The following is a 15,298-nucleotide window of genomic DNA, read 5'->3' as shown; positions in this document are numbered from 1 at the left end:
AATTGCCTGGTCAGCCCTTCTGCATGGGAAGCGGTTAACTCCCACGGACATCGGTCTGTCTGTGGCAAGGAACTGCCTTTGGGAGATCATGCAGTTTAACAATGCTCTCCTCTCCGCGATCCCCATCTTTTTAATCTGCAAATGCTTTTACATGGATTCGTTGACAATCCAGTTCAGTGTGGAGTCACACAGTTTTGACGACTGCGATGCCTCTCGCGGCCAGCGAGGCGGGCCACTGTCCCCTGTTCCCGGGGCTTCCTACGCGGCCGGGCGCTCCGCACCGCCCCGCGCGGCCACGCCCGCACCCCTCGGCCACCGCCTCAGTGCGCGCCGCCTGCCCGCCAATGGACTGTGCACACGCAGCGCAGCCGCGCGGAGCGCCCCGGCAGCCGCCTGGTGCGGGAGGGTACCGCCGCCGCGGGCCGTTGCCGCCGCGGGCCGTTGCCGCCGCCCGGCTGCGCCACAGAGGCGTTCGGCTCCTTCCGCCGCCTCACCCCCGCCAGGTCTCACCGTCCGCCGAGAGGTCCCTCGGGCCGCCAACCGCCAGGCACCCCGGGGCCGGAGGCCGGAGGCCGGGGACGGGGGGCCTCGGCGCCAGGGGCCGCCGCCGCGGTGCGTGTCGGGAAGCGTAGTTCCGGTGGCGGCCGCGGCCGCGAGCGCGGTCGGGGCAGGGGCGGAGGGAGACTACGACTTCCTGTGCGCCGAGCGCGCGCCCGCGCCGCCTTGGCCCGCGCCGCCCGTAGCTGCGGCCAGCGGCCCCGCCGGGCTCCGGGCTGCCAGCGCGCCCCTGCGGAGGAGGGCCCGGGAGGGCGCCGCTAGCGTCCCGCGGCCAGCGTCCCGCCGCCGGCCGGGAGCGGCCCCGCCGGGGCCCCACCATGGACCTCTTCGGGGACCTGCGGCGCATGAACAAGCGGCAGGTACCGGCCGGGCTGCTCCGGACCCGGGGCAGGGCCGGGCCGTGGAGGCCGCTCGGCGGTTCCAGGGGTCGGAGTCGGCGCAGGCTGGGGCGGGCCGGGGCCGTGCGGCCCAGCGGGGTGGCTGTCCGCGGCCGTTCCGCTAGTGCTGTCGACTGGAGGCCCGTGGGGCCGGGCCAGGGCCGGGCTCCTGTCTGGACCTGCCCTGCGCCCCGCGGCGGGGTCCCGGTCTTTGGCGGCAGCCACCGGGGCCGGGGGGGTGCGGCTGCCCGGGGGGGCGCTTCCAGGCCTTGGGCTTGCAGCTGAGAAACCGCATTTTCACGTTCCTGTCAGTACTCGGCTTCATTTTGGAGACACGGCATGTGGAAGCGCATGGGTGTGTTTGCACTGCCGGAGTTCCAGATGGGTGGCTTTGTTTTATCTTTACTGTGTGATTACGCAGGTACCTCCCTGGAAGGGTCAATGTGACAAATCAACCTTCTGACTTTTAGGCTGTGAAAGCTACGTGGTTTGTTTTTCTTTAGTAATCTCTCAATCATTTTACAAACCAGCAATTTCAGAGCAGATTTTGAAGCTTGACCAATGCTAAGTTAAGGGGGTCACATACCTGAAAATCCCAGCATGTGTATTTTCAAACTAGGACGATGGTCTGGGAATTTCTGGTTCCGTATTTTACATCAGCAAGCCGCATGGTAAGTGGGGACAGACAGGGTCGTTTTCTGCCGGTATCTTCATGTGTTACCAAGAAGAAAAAAAAAAAAAAAAGGGAAGTAGTGCGGAGAAAGTGTAACCACTGCTGTAATGCCTGTCAAAGCGGTAGAATTTGGGACAGGTGGAAAATCTTCTATTGAGTTGATTACGTAAGAAATTTCTGTCTGACAATAGCAGGGAATGATCCCTTGTCATCTCTCTTCTGCTCCCACAACTTTTCTTTTTAACAAAAATAACTGTTCACACTACAAAGGCAGCAATTACTGATTTTACAGTATTTCTTACGTGTGTTTTGAATACTTAAGAGCTTGGGTAGGAGTCAGGGATGTATGATCAAAATAGATTTGATCATTTGCCTTTTAGCTTCCTGTATTTTATAAGTCTTTGCTAGTGAGTTCACAAGCTCCTAGCACTAACAAATGGGAATGGGAATAATGCACAGGCAGAATAAGCCAAGATTGAGGTGCACAATGTTTTAAATCTTTATGCTGCAGTACAGTTGGATTGCCAATACAGCAATCTGTTCCATGAGGCTTCTTTTGGAATGTGATTTTAGTATAAAAGTCCACGTGCCTGTATTGTGATTCACTGGTGCTTATGGGTTGAAATTCTATATTGTGCTTCTAAATACAATACAGTAAATTCTAAAAAACTCTTTTTCTTGTTCCATATAGCTGTATTACCAAGTCTTAAATTTTGCTATGATAGTGTCTTCTGCCCTTATGATATGGAAAGGTCTGATCGTCATTACTGGAAGCGAAAGCCCTATTGTTGTGGTGCTCAGGTAAGTCAACGTAAAGGCTTTTTTGTCAAAGTCTGAATATTGTTTGTTCTTTGTCTCCTGCCCTTCCCTCTTGGATAGATTTAGAGTTTGAAATCTCACCTACTTAAAGAAGTATTCAAACAGTTATTTTTCTTCTAACTCTGTTTTTGGACACTTAGCAAAGGCTGCTTTTGTAATTGCAGTCTAGTTGTCATTGAAGTTTGCAGAAGTGGTAGGCATGTGAAACCTTTGAAAACCTAGGCTCGTTCACTTATTTAGTAGATAAACTAGTCAAGACTACATATATATATGTTGCTACCTAGGGATAGTAATCCCTGGGTAGGTGTTAGGATTCCAAAAAATTAATACTGTTTTAATAGAAATACATGTAATCCTATGAAGCTTCTGTTGTCTTCTGAAGAAAATGCATAAATGTGTTGCACTTCTTGAAGCCATTGAACACTTTATGGTCTATTTGTTAATTTATTTGGGTTTTTTTACCATGTGTATATTTATTTTAAAATTATATTACAGTAAAACTTTTGTGAGCTTGACATGGAGTTAAACGCATGTTCATGGAAGATTCAGCCTTACAGAAATTGAATGTGTGTCAGCAAAGAATGCAGTAAATAACAGTATTTTAATAGGAATTGCCTGTTCATGTTATTAGTTATGATACTAATAGTAAAGATACTATGTCTGGCTTTGAAAGAAGGCATGAATTTTCTCATCATTAATGGTAATCACTGATGTAAGCATAACTCTTGCTCATGTTGATTAAACTTTCCACATACTTTGTGTTGTACTGGAAAACATTTTTTGGCTTTTCACTAATAGATAGTTAACCAGAGTGGCTCATTTTGTTCCTTCTTCATAGCTACAATACTGTTACTTTCCAATGCAGCTTATCTCTTTCTTTCACTGAGGCAGTAAGGAGGTCTTCTACAGGTTGTCTCAGCCTGGGCCTTACTGAGGTTTGCGTTGTGTTAAACGCCTGTGTAGTGTTACTGAATTCGTGAAGCTACAGATTTCCGTTAAAACTGTGAGTTTATCTGCAAGAATGAAATGTTCTTTGTTTTCATGGTTCTTCTTTCATTTACCATAATGTTAATAAACACTCTTTTCTTTCTGTTTGTAGTGGCAGCATGGAACCAGCATTTCACAGGGGAGACCTGTTGTTCTTAACAAATTTCCATGATGACCCAATCAGAGCTGGTGAAATAGTTGTTTTTAAAGTTGAAGGCAGAGACATTCCAATAGTTCACAGAGTAATCAAAGTACATGAAAAGTAATGCAGCTTGGTGTTTTCCTTGTTTCTAAATAGTTTCCTTCACCATGTATTTCAATTACATTTTAATTTGGTAGTATTTTATGAAAAAGGCTAGTGAGGATATGCTGTGAGATAAAATCATCTCTAGGATGTGATCCACTTTTGTCCCCAGTTCAGTGAGGGACAGGAGTCAGGGTCTCACAGAAGTTGCTCAGGTTCAAAGTAGGTAGACCTATGCCAAAGAGGAGTCCAATAATGCAAACTGTACATGTTATTTTTGCAAAGTACTAGCAGTATGTATGGGAGTAGAGTCCACTTCTGTACTGACTGTTCCAGAATTGGGATTTTGGTTATGAAAAATAACTACTTCTAAAAGCAGATCTCTGAAAGAAGGTGAAGATTCAGAATCAGAGCTGTAGATGAAGTCTGACAAGTATGTGATCTTTGTTAATTGAAGTTTTCCAGAAACAAGATTTGACTCACAATGAGAGAAGATATTCTTACTCTTTTTGTGTCTGGTAGTCACAATACCAACAAAAATTCATGCTGAAAAGCAACAGGTAGATTACTTGGGTTTACTGTTATTGCATATGACTGATATGATAAACAGTTCCTTCTCAAACAAGAGAGAGGCAACAGTGAAAAGCTAACCTGGAGGTGGCAAGCATTGACATATTTTCTCCTCAGAAGTCCTGGCCGTGAACTGAAGGGGTTTTTTTTTTTCAGTAATACCTGTTCTTCAGTGGTTTTTTTGAAACAAATATGTATATCTAAGAATTACCTCTTTTTTTTTTTTTTTTTCCTCTAATACCTAATTTGTCTTCATAACAACTCCTTGTTTCTTGGTATCATTACTTCCAATTAGCAGCTTCTTGAGCAAAATCATTCTGAAGGCTGTAAACTTAATGACTTTATTTAAATGGGAGTGTTGAACTGCTTGCATTCATCAGCTGCACATAATGCCTAATGCTTGAAAGGGAGCAGAACACGGCAGGTTTTCTAATGGATGTTCAAAACACAGTGTAAGACATCTTGTTCATTTGAAACAGTAGGGAGAGGTTATGATTTGGGCGTGTTCAGGGTTTTAAAGCTCTGTTCCTACAAAAAGGACTGAGCCTCCTCAATGATCGGAAAAGGTCAGGACATCAGCTCTGGCTCCAAGGGAGCAGCCTAGCTCCCCAAGCTCTGCAAGCATTCTTCTGTGGTGGGGAGACTGCTGTCTACAGCAGTGTTTCTGTCACCTGGGTTTCTCCATGCAGTCCCCTAAAAACCCCACATAAAGTTTTGTCTGCATTATATTATTTGTGTGGGTTTTTTATTTGCCACAATAATAAAAACCAAACATAAGGGAACTTTTGCCTGGAACTCACTATGTTGTTTAACAATTAATGGTTAAGCTAAAACTGTATTGCAGTGTTAGTGACAAAATACTGAATTTGATGCAGATTTGCAGCTACTTTAGAGGGTCTTCAATATTTATTTCTATAAAAAGAAGGACAAAGCTTGATTTGGATGTAAATATCATTACTAAAAGTTAAAGAAGTATATAGAACTTAGAGGAAAATTGCCTAAAGCATGTAGTATTATACTGCTTTCCTTCCTAAGGGAAGATTATTTTTTTTAGGGTCATCTACCTCATCTGAAATTCATGATTTAAATTCAGTTAAATTCATTTTCTAATGTGTGGTGACTTCACAGGGTCTTACTCCACAATGCGGGGGCATGTGACCAAACAAAAAGAGGATAAGTAGAGCAGTATTCAGTATTTCAGAGTTAAATTTCTATTCTGTTGAAAATGCAGAGGGTAGAGTGGTGGGGTTTTTTTCCCCAGATAAGCACATACTGCTTTTGTTGAGGATGTTTAGTGCCTGCTTTGGATGGACAATGTCCCTTTCTTGTCCATTGTGTAATTGCTTGCATCAAATTACAATCTAGGAGGTTTTAAAAAACACTCATTGTTAAAATCTATTGACTCTGTCAGTAAAATCTGTAACGTTAATGATTTAATGGTGTCTGTTAAATAAGCAGGACAAGCAGGACTGGAAGCAAACATTGTTATCTAATCTTGTAGCACTTTTCATCTTCATTGTGCTTTGTAGATGTTAATTGAAGTTTTTAAATTAAGTGGTATTTAGTTTATCACCTCATTGCCTTCTAGAGAAAATGGGAACATCAAATTTCTGACTAAAGGTGATAACAATGAAGTTGATGATAGAGGCTTGTACAAAGAAGGACAGAATTGGTTAGAGAAGAAAGATGTTGTTGGAAGAGCAAGAGGGTAAGTGATGCAAAATATCTGTGTTCTTTGTAATTAAACAGAAAATGTATAACTTAAATCAGTTTGCTGTTGGTACAGGCTAGGTCTGGTGTGGTATTTTTTAAATTTCTTAAATATAGTGGTAATTAAAAGAACTTCACCTGGAAAAGTTGCTTTCTGTAGTCAGCTCTAATGTGGAGAGTGGAATTATTTTTTTTAAAAAATGGCACATTTAACATATAATTCACCAGTAAATACAGAAGTAACTAGAAATTACTAGAAAATTATTTCCACATTTCACAGGAACTTTATGCAGGGTTTGACTTTTGACTTTGTCCCCTTCCCCACTTGAAATGAAATCTGTTAAGATTTTCTCAAGTAAGTTGCTTAGATTTTTATCTGAGGAAGAAAAAAATAATCCCATTCAGATATACTTTAGTGACAGGCATAAGTGATTGGTTTATGTTAAAATATTTAAGATTGAGTAACATTGAAACATTTCCATGTAATATTTGAGGGTTAACTTTACATTAATCTGTTTTGTCAATTTTAGATTTTTGCCTTATGTTGGTATGGTAACTATAATAATGAATGACTATCCAAAATTTAAGGTATGTATACAGACATTTTAAATGCTTGACTTTAAAACTATAAAATAGCAAGTAAAGATAGTAAGCGTCTTGCAAATGAAAATACATGTTAATAAATTTGTTTCTGTGGTTTGTTAGCTAACATAAAGTGATTTGTGTTTTCTTGCTTATTTTAGCTGGTCTGTTATCCAGTAGAACTTAGCATTTGTAATAATTGGAAAACATTTAATTTATAGGAATTTCATAAGTATACAGTTTGTGATGCCTATTTATGATTAATATGATCAAGTTAAAATATTCCTGTAATTGTATAGGAACACAACTCTAATTGTGTACTCATCTAGAAGGTGTAATGTTGGAGAGAGCATACTTTGAACAATTTGTAATTTGAGAGCTGCTGTGAAGGGAAATTATAATCAGTCTTTATTTTCTTTTGCAGTATGCTCTTCTGGCAGTAATGGGAGCATATGTACTGCTGAAACGTGAATCCTAAAAAAAAAAAAAAAGAAAAAAAGTCATTTTTCCGAGAGAATAGTACGAAGTTAAATATACGGGAGGGAAAAAACGTAATATATTTCAGATGTTTTCATTTCTGTACACAGTTATAAAACCGAACAAGCTTTTGTCTGTCTAAATAAACTGCACAACTAATGACTGAAGCTTTTGGCTGTTACTTAATTGTGAAGTGTCATATTTTCTATTCTATCTTAGATCCATGCTGCTTTCAGTTAGCCTTTTGCTTGCATGGAAGATGCTGACTGTCACGTGCTAAAGCAGCTTATGGCACTCCTTGATATGCTGTGTTGTTTTTCTTAAGTGGTACTGCGTCTGAACCCACTCCCTCTCTCCTGTTTATATTTTTTTTCTTGATCATTTTTAATCTCTGTCAGCACCCTCTCTTTTCATGACCATACGAACTGGTTTTGTCAGTACTTCTAAGGACACAGCATATGGATTGGAACAGGTAGTGAGTTGTAAGAGTTTAGTCAGACTTCCATCTAAAGAATGTTGTCTAGATACGGCTGACAAAAATAGGCAAGAAAGGGTCTTCCATTCTGATTTAAGAATGAAGAAATGGAACTTGGGGCTTTTTCCCTGAATTTGTGTTTTGCCAGTTGACAGGGTCAATGGATAGCACACACACACCAATACAGAAAATAAGCTTGTTTCAATTAAATAAATTGTTTGTTTCAAATAAATACAGAAAATAAAGCAATATGCACATATCATACAATTACCCTATGATACCCTGATTCAAGCAGTAGACCAGATAAGTAAGGCGATGCACCTAATCATTACTACTCCAGGTTAGCTATGGTGATTAAGAAAGATTGATATTCCAGTTGTCCTAATACATCACCATCCTCCAGATGCGCAGGTGCTGGGGAGCACCTCTTACGGCAAGGATTTGGAGAGCCTCTCCCGGCAATGGGTAAGTGCTATGCAGGGTGTCCCCTCATAGCTGAGGTTTCCAAAGTTGCTGCAAGAGGGTCCAGCTTTTGTGCTATGGAATAAACAAGGTCACCTAATCGCAAATGTGGAAACATCTGGTTTCACTTGCCTCTCAGATCCCACCAAAGCCTGGCCAGGGCTCAGGGAGGACCTGAGGGAGTTTCCTTTATCTACTGCATTTTGACCACCTGGTTCCAAACAGGACCAAACAACTGGATCCACAGCCTCGGCCACCTGCCTCTAAGCAAGGAAAGTTGTGCTGTCTCTTCACTACTGATTATATTTTATCTAAGCTACATCTTTTGCTAAGGATCATACATAGTTCAATAACGATCATGTCCATTTTGCTAATGATGATATATATATATGTATTTGTAAATATATATAACGTTTGGCTGGTGGGTTCATCTAGAGGCCAGCTTTGGCTCAAGGCCTGTTGCTCAGGCCTCAGCACTTAGATTTGAAACTTGCACCTTTGTGGTCTAGGGACAAAAACCCCTGACGGCCTGATTTTTTGAGGCCTGATTTTTAGGGACTGTTCATGTTTCTAGAACTGAGGTTGTTAAATGTTCTGCCTTTGTGTTTCTAACTATAAAACAAACCTAGCAAAAAGATTTTATGGGGCTTTTATCAACATTTGTAAATTACTGAATGAATAGCACAGCAGTATACTTAAGTAATATTACCAATAAGGGTCAGACATAACTCATATTCTGGTTTTGAGAATGCATTGTTCTCTCCTATCATATGACATCTGAATGGTGTTAAACATAAAATTGATTTTTTCACTTGAAAATTTACTTGATAACTGTCTTACATGAAATTCTGGATTTTTCTCTTCTTGGATTCAAATGTCAGTGTTATACCTTCAACAAAACAGAACTTGTTTTCCTCACTTGCTTTGGGGTTTTGTAGCTTTGATAAGGAACAGCATGATGCTTTTTTCCTGTGGAGTTTTGTTTCTTCTTTAATCCCCCACCTCTACAAAAATATACTATTATACAATAATGGCACCTGTTCTGTTGTAACAACCAGTGCTGAAAGGCAGACAACTGCTGAATTTTCCCGAGTAATATTACTTCTTTTGTGTCCTGCTAAGCAGTCTTCATGACAAACTGCATTATAAAAATCAGTTATTTTGTGTCAAATTGTGTAGAAGTAAGTATAATAAATGGCATGTCAGAATAATTTAGGTATCTTTAATGCAGTCTCCCTGGAAGTGTTACTATCACTCTTCAGGAAAAAAAAACTTAATTTTTGGAGACAGTGTATGTGTAGTAAGAAATTTTTTTTATATACTACCTCTTTACCCCACCGCCCCCCTCCCATATTGCTGAAATCAGAATCATTTCTATCCACCTAACCCAATGCAATCACAGTCAGCTCTAACTTTGAAAGTGGGGTTTTGGACATAACCCAAACGACAAATTTGACACATTATTGTGGGAATTTATTCTTGTGCTGAGGAAACACGGATTAGTAAAAAAGATGCAAGGATAACATCTAAATATGTGGGTTCATGCTCAGAAAAAGAAACTGTATTTCTTGGGTATGATATCCTGTGTCTTGTTTGAATTTCTCTTGATAAATCTTAACCTGCAGGATTGACTTGCACAGTGGCGCGACGTGGTTGTCAGTGTTGCCATATCTACACTTTTAGTGGAATGCTGGATGACAGTGCGGGCCCAGTTTATCTTCCTGGCTTTAGCTGGATGCCTGAAGATCTGCTGACTGCATCCACCAAAGCCACTTTGGTCAGCACATACAATAACCTGTTCAATCATACAGGCAATCTGCTTTCTCTTTTGTGAGAAACAGTATTTCTTTTTTCTCAGCTAGTAGAACCAGATGCTGTAATGATAAATCTCATATAAATATGAAAACTTCTTGCTTGCATGGGAAGGGTATAAAGAAGATGGAGCTAGACTTCTCGGTGCCTGGTGACGAGGCAAGAAGCAAATTCATCTGAACATTAAAAATGTTTACTCTGCAGGTGGTTGGCTAAAAACTAAAACAGGCTAAAAAACATGGTGAAACCACTAAAACATGGTACAGCTATTCTTTTATGTGGGATAAAAGATTTTTATTTTGTTTCCAAATTTAGGAATCTCAGGGTCATTTCTAAAAATTCTCACAGTATTTCTGTTGATCACTTGAAGAAATCTGTGAAGAAATATGTTGTTTGCTGGCTGGTGGCTGCTTTGTTCATGCTGGTTTGGTTGGGCGTCTGTGAATGCTTAGAGATTACTCCTGACCAACTGGATTGGGTTGCTCTTGATTCTGTTCTTTACTTTCATTCCTGTAATTGTCTGAGCTACTTTTAACAAACTATTTTCATTTCTGATGATATTAGATAGTGCTGCTTATTCATTTCTGTAGAGTAGAAGTCAGAGGGGAAGGAGCGCCAAAAGTTTTGCCCAGAACCTAGATTTCTGGTATAAACCCTTTCTTTCTGTTAGATAACAGTACAGAATCTTTTAGTTCTTAAGCTGATAAGCAATGATAAATGAGGTTCTATGGTAAAATGCATCTCAGGAGGATGTTTTCTTTCTACTGTGAGTAAATTGCTCTCTGTGATGCTTGAATGATTTAATGTCTGCTAAATATTAATAGCATTTGCAGCAGAGAGAATGCAGTTTCCTCTTTGATCTCTTTTATAGTTGAATGTTACCAGCTTTTCCTGCTAGTCTTGCTGAGAACAAGTTTGAAGGTGTCTTTACATATTGCAGCTGAACTTACCAATAAGCTCCGGTTGCTGAGATCAGATGATTCTCCTGCTGCAGACAGCATGGTCATATATCTTTTTGTGTAAGCTTCTTGTTCAGTGGGGACAATGCAACTTCTAAACCTAGGAAGAACTTGGTAGTTCTCTGCTGGGTTTATGAGTTGAGCAGGCTCAGCAAAGCACATGGAAAGAAAAAAAAAAAAGAGCATGATAGAGGCAAAGGGGGAGGAACAGATTTAGCCTTTGGGAGCAGTGAGCTGTTAGATTTTTAGTGTTTAAAATCTAAGAAGGGTGTTCAGGTACTTGGATGCCTCCAGAGAAGGGCAAAGCTGGTGAAGGGCTGGAAGGCATTTGTTGCGAGGAGCAGCTGAGGACTCTGGGCTTGTCTGGTTTGGAGAGAGAGGGAGGCTGAGGGGCAACCTCGTTGCTCTCTGCAGCTTCCCAAGGAGGGGACGTGGAGAGGGAGGTGCTGAGCTCTTCTCCCTGGGATCCAGGGACAGGGTGCCTGGGAACGGCTCAAAGCTGCGCATGGGGAGGTTCAGACTGGACGTGAAGAAGCATTTCTTTACCAAGAGGGTGCTTGAACCCTGGGACAGGCTTCCTGGAGAGGTGGTCGATGCCCCACGCCTGTCAGCGTTTAAGAGGCATTTGGACAATGCCCTTGACAACATGCTATAACTTTTGGTCAGCCCTGGAGGGGCCAGGCAGTTGGGCTAGATGACCATTTAAGGTCCCTTCCAGCTGAACTTTGCTATTCTATTCTAATCCTATTCATCTGTTTGTCACCTCTAGAGTAACTTACAGCAAGGGCACAGACCAGCCCCAAATTAAATTTATGTATTTTGCTGCTCTTTGTGCTTCAAGCAGAATTTTACATACACTCTTCAGACTAAGGGACAGACTGTTTGTGCAGGTGTTTTGGCAGCTTATAGATGGGGCTGACTGATACGAAGAAGTGGGTTAAGGGCCTATGTATTTGATGCATCAAGGTGCTTTCCCTTTTCTACAGATACAACTTCTTTTTTCAGTTGCCCACTCTGCTTCTAATCTGCAGATTCCCTTTGAAGTCAGGACAGATCAAGATATAATTGGTGGATCTACTGACTTATTAACTGGAGGCAGAGTGCTCTGTTGATCCTTGAAGCTGTGGTAACTGGTTCACCTCAGCTCACGTGCTGCTTTGATATTAATACCCTCTGGGAAGGAGGGCTAGCTTGACTATTGGTGTGAAATACAGTGCATTTGTGACACTGGAGAAAAGAAAAGAGCATTTTAAAGCAAAATGCCTCCATACTAGTAATGGATGATTCTTTCTGTGGGGTTTTGGGGGTTTGTTTGTGAGTTTTTTTGAGGAAGATGAAGAAGCTACAGGCACAAGTACTATGTTTTTAACTGAGGAGTGGGGAGCAGGAGAAATTCAGACGTTGGTTTGAAGCCGTTTGTTTTTTCTTTCTAGGTAGCTGCATTTTCACAGCTCGGCTAAAACCTGCACCCAGAGCTGTGCAGGCTGCAGTGTGTATGGCTGGGGGCTGTGGGCATCATGGGATGCCCTAGGCTGGGGCCATGAAAGAGGGGTGGGCACTAGCGCAGACCCTTGGGGTGATGACTGGTCCCCGTGGCTATGAACAGTGTTGTGCTCGTGAGAAACGGCCAAGCGGGAGGTTGGGCTGTGTTTGGTCTCCTCCACTTCACTTCAGTGTTCAACGACGGGGTCGCGAAAGCTGAGGCTGTGAGGGGCAGCCCTGGCGCTGCTGGCTGTATGCCCAGCTGCTCCTCACAGCCCTTCTGGGAGGGCAGTGCTGGAGGCATCAGAGTCCTGGCTGCCAGTCATCCAGGCTGCACTGCTGCCTGTGTTGGTAGGGGTAAAATGGGAACATGGAGTAACTGGAGAGAGAACTCCAGCTGAAGCCTTGTTTAGCAAGTAATTTCTCTGTTTAATCAAGATGGTGAGCAGCAGTGATGAAAATGACATTTTGCTCTGCATGCATGGACATCTTGGGGGGCCAAAAGCAAACAAACTGTAAGCTGCCTACATGGCACAAATTCAGTATCTTTCTCTGCTACACAGCTTGGCTTAAATAAGTGTATTCCATCTCTTCTGTCATCATGTATGCCCCAGTGTACTGCTTTTGTATATAGAATCAACTCTGCTTCTCCAGCATTTCTGTGTGAACATGCTATCAGCAGAAACTATATATACTATATATATAATTACATATATATACACACATTATATGTAGTCTGTGTCCGTATGTTGGTATAAGGAAATCTGACATGGACATGACCATCACCTGAATTTTGAAGCTGTTTGAAATATGAACCACTTGTCTGCATTTGAGTTTTACAAATAAAGCAGCTGTGGACAAAGCTTCGCTTCTGTTGCAATGCAGTGCCAAGTGGCAATGACCACGTTTGCTAGAACTAGAACAAAAGGTAGATGTGAAACATCTGACTGCAGGAAGGCCTGGGGAGCAGGGTGCTGGTGCACCAGCCCTCTGAAAGCCCATGGGACCTGGGGGCTGCGTTTCTGCTGCGTGCTGGAGTGCAAGCAAGGAGGAGAGGCCTGGAGTTTTTGTTCTCTGGGAAGGATCACTGTGCATCTCTGCCCCAGGGATGCCTGAAGCCTTGGCTGTCCTTCCCAGCCAGCTCAGTGCTCCAGCAATCGCAGCACAGCCAGGGCTGTGTTGGGCACCTGGCTGTGTCGCAGGGGCTCGGGGCTGGCCTGGGCACCTCGCAGCTTCCAAGGGACAGTGGCTGTGGATGCCTCATCACTGGCTGTGCCCAAGGCCGGGTTGTATGGGGCTTGGAGCAACCTGGTCTAGTGGAAGGTGTCCTGGCCCACTGCAGGGAGTTGCACTGGATGACCTTTGAAGGTCCCTTCCAACCCAAATTGTTCCATGAATCCATGGCTCTCTGAAGACGACCTCTCCCACCCCTGCTGCTCCCTGCCTGGAGTTTGCACCCCCACCACTCTGTGCTCCCCAGGACCACAGTCACAGCAGCGTCGCTTGAAGCATTTTGTATTCTCCAGGAAGGCTCATCTGGGACTGCCTCTGTCCAGCCAGCAATAGTTCCTGAGAATTCAGAGACATAAATGCTTCCCATTTAAATTCTCAAAATATTGGACCCTTCCACCACAAAAATTACAAAACAAAAAAAATGTGTTGCCTAACGCAGCATACTAACATACACTAAATGCACAATAAACGATAGGTTAAGCTTTAACTGTTTAGGTCTAGGACTTCCTAAAATGCAGTGCAAACAGTATTAAATATCTTAAACTGTGCCTTATTAAATGTTTATTTTTTCATATTGTTCAGCCTCTGTAAAGTTGTGGAGCTCTTTTTCTGAAAAATGTCTTCAGTTCTTCAGGGAACTGTTACGGCAGAGAGTCAATTTTCAGGTTATTTGCAGAACGCCTGCCCCGACTACAGGTTTGGAGCGCTGCAGATCAGTCTGTTCAGCATCTTCAACATTTACAAAGTTTTCCTCAGTGATGGTGCCTTGTTATTACATTGCTGATAACGCTTAAACCATTGTTTGTTCTGTACATATATTATAGCTGTCTCTAATGTCAGGGTCACTACATTACAAAGAAAATGATGAAAGGCACACAGTTTTTCTTTTATCCCTTTTTATTTACATAAAATCTGCCTCGATAGAACAATCATAGCTGTCTAAAATGTAAAGGAAGCAAATTAAAGTGTTATTGTGGTAATTGCATTGAAAAAAACATTAATGTTTTCCTTACTGTTGCAGTGCAACAACAGTTCACTTTGCCACAGGATATATGAAAATTAGAAAGGTATTTTAAAATGAAGAGAACTGTTTCTTGATGTTCAAAAACAGATTTGTTACTGGATTTCATCTTCAAGAAAGAAAGACTGTCTCGAATGAGTGAGTCAGTCACAGCTGATAACTTGCATTTATTGCCCTTGAATTCTTTTCTGTTGGGGGGGGGTACAGTATGTTATTTCTGTACATTATCAAATTATTATTTTTCTGAAAACATTAATAAAACTAAGAACTAGAATAAATCCATATTACCTTTTTTATCCTTATGAACAGGTAAATAAAGAAATGCTAACAATGCACAAATGTATTCAAAGAGTGGGCTGGATCCACAGTGGGGCAGAGGAAGAGGTCATGAGGCCAAAGAGACAGGATGGGTCTTTGTGCCTATCCCTGCCTGTTCACACCTGCCTGCCCAGTGCCCACATAACGTCCTGAGCACAGACCAAGCGTCCATCAGCCTATGTGTGGTCTGAGTCCTGGGAGCCTTGATAGCCTCTGCTGTGCCCATGCTGACCTTAGTACCGCCAGCTCCCTGGCGGCGACTGGGACCCCTCCGTGTAGCGCAGCCCAGCTGCTGCCTTAGCAGAGGTTTTCCTGCATGAGCCTCCTCATCGAAGAGAGCACTGCTGACGGAGGCGCACAAGACCATGCATCAATCTGCCTGCTTTGTTTGCTCTTTGTTCCCAGGGAAGGGACAGGGTATGGGATGCTGTTGCTCATGCCCTCTGCCCTGCCTGGTGCATGCCGCACTTGTGGCTGCACTGCAAGTAAGGCTGGGCTCGGGTCCTGTGCACCCAGCATTGCAGGTGGCACGTCTCCAC

General features: G+C 42.8%; 1 protein-coding gene across 3 annotated transcripts; it reads left to right on the top strand.

Annotated features, from left to right (window-relative positions):
* Nucleotides 1–350: 350 nt before the first annotated feature.
* SEC11C (SEC11 homolog C, signal peptidase complex subunit) lies at nucleotides 351–7,164 on the top strand. Of its 3 annotated transcripts, none has more exons than XM_080371411.1 (6): nucleotides 351–612; nucleotides 2,300–2,409; nucleotides 3,527–3,676; nucleotides 5,817–5,936; nucleotides 6,469–6,526; nucleotides 6,945–7,164. In XM_080371411.1, the coding sequence occupies exons 2-6, from the start codon at nucleotides 2,327–2,329 to the stop codon at nucleotides 6,996–6,998; spliced, it is 465 nt and encodes a 154-aa protein (XP_080227537.1). In that variant the 5' UTR covers nucleotides 351–612; nucleotides 2,300–2,326; the 3' UTR covers nucleotides 6,999–7,164. The 3 variants fall into 3 exon arrangements, with proteins under 3 accessions (XP_080227537.1, XP_080227536.1, XP_080227535.1); XM_080371410.1 differs by lacking the exon at nucleotides 351–612 and adding an exon at nucleotides 719–917; XM_080371409.1 differs by lacking the exon at nucleotides 351–612 and adding an exon at nucleotides 1,358–1,606.
* Nucleotides 7,165–15,298: the final 8,134 nt, after the last annotated feature.

Source organism: Falco punctatus (assembly GCF_963210335.1).
Source record: "Falco punctatus genome assembly, chromosome: Z".
Lineage (NCBI taxonomy): Eukaryota > Metazoa > Chordata > Aves > Falconiformes > Falconidae > Falco > Falco punctatus.
The sequence above is the reverse complement of the archived record's forward strand: the minus strand, read 5'-3'. Positions and strand labels throughout refer to the sequence as shown.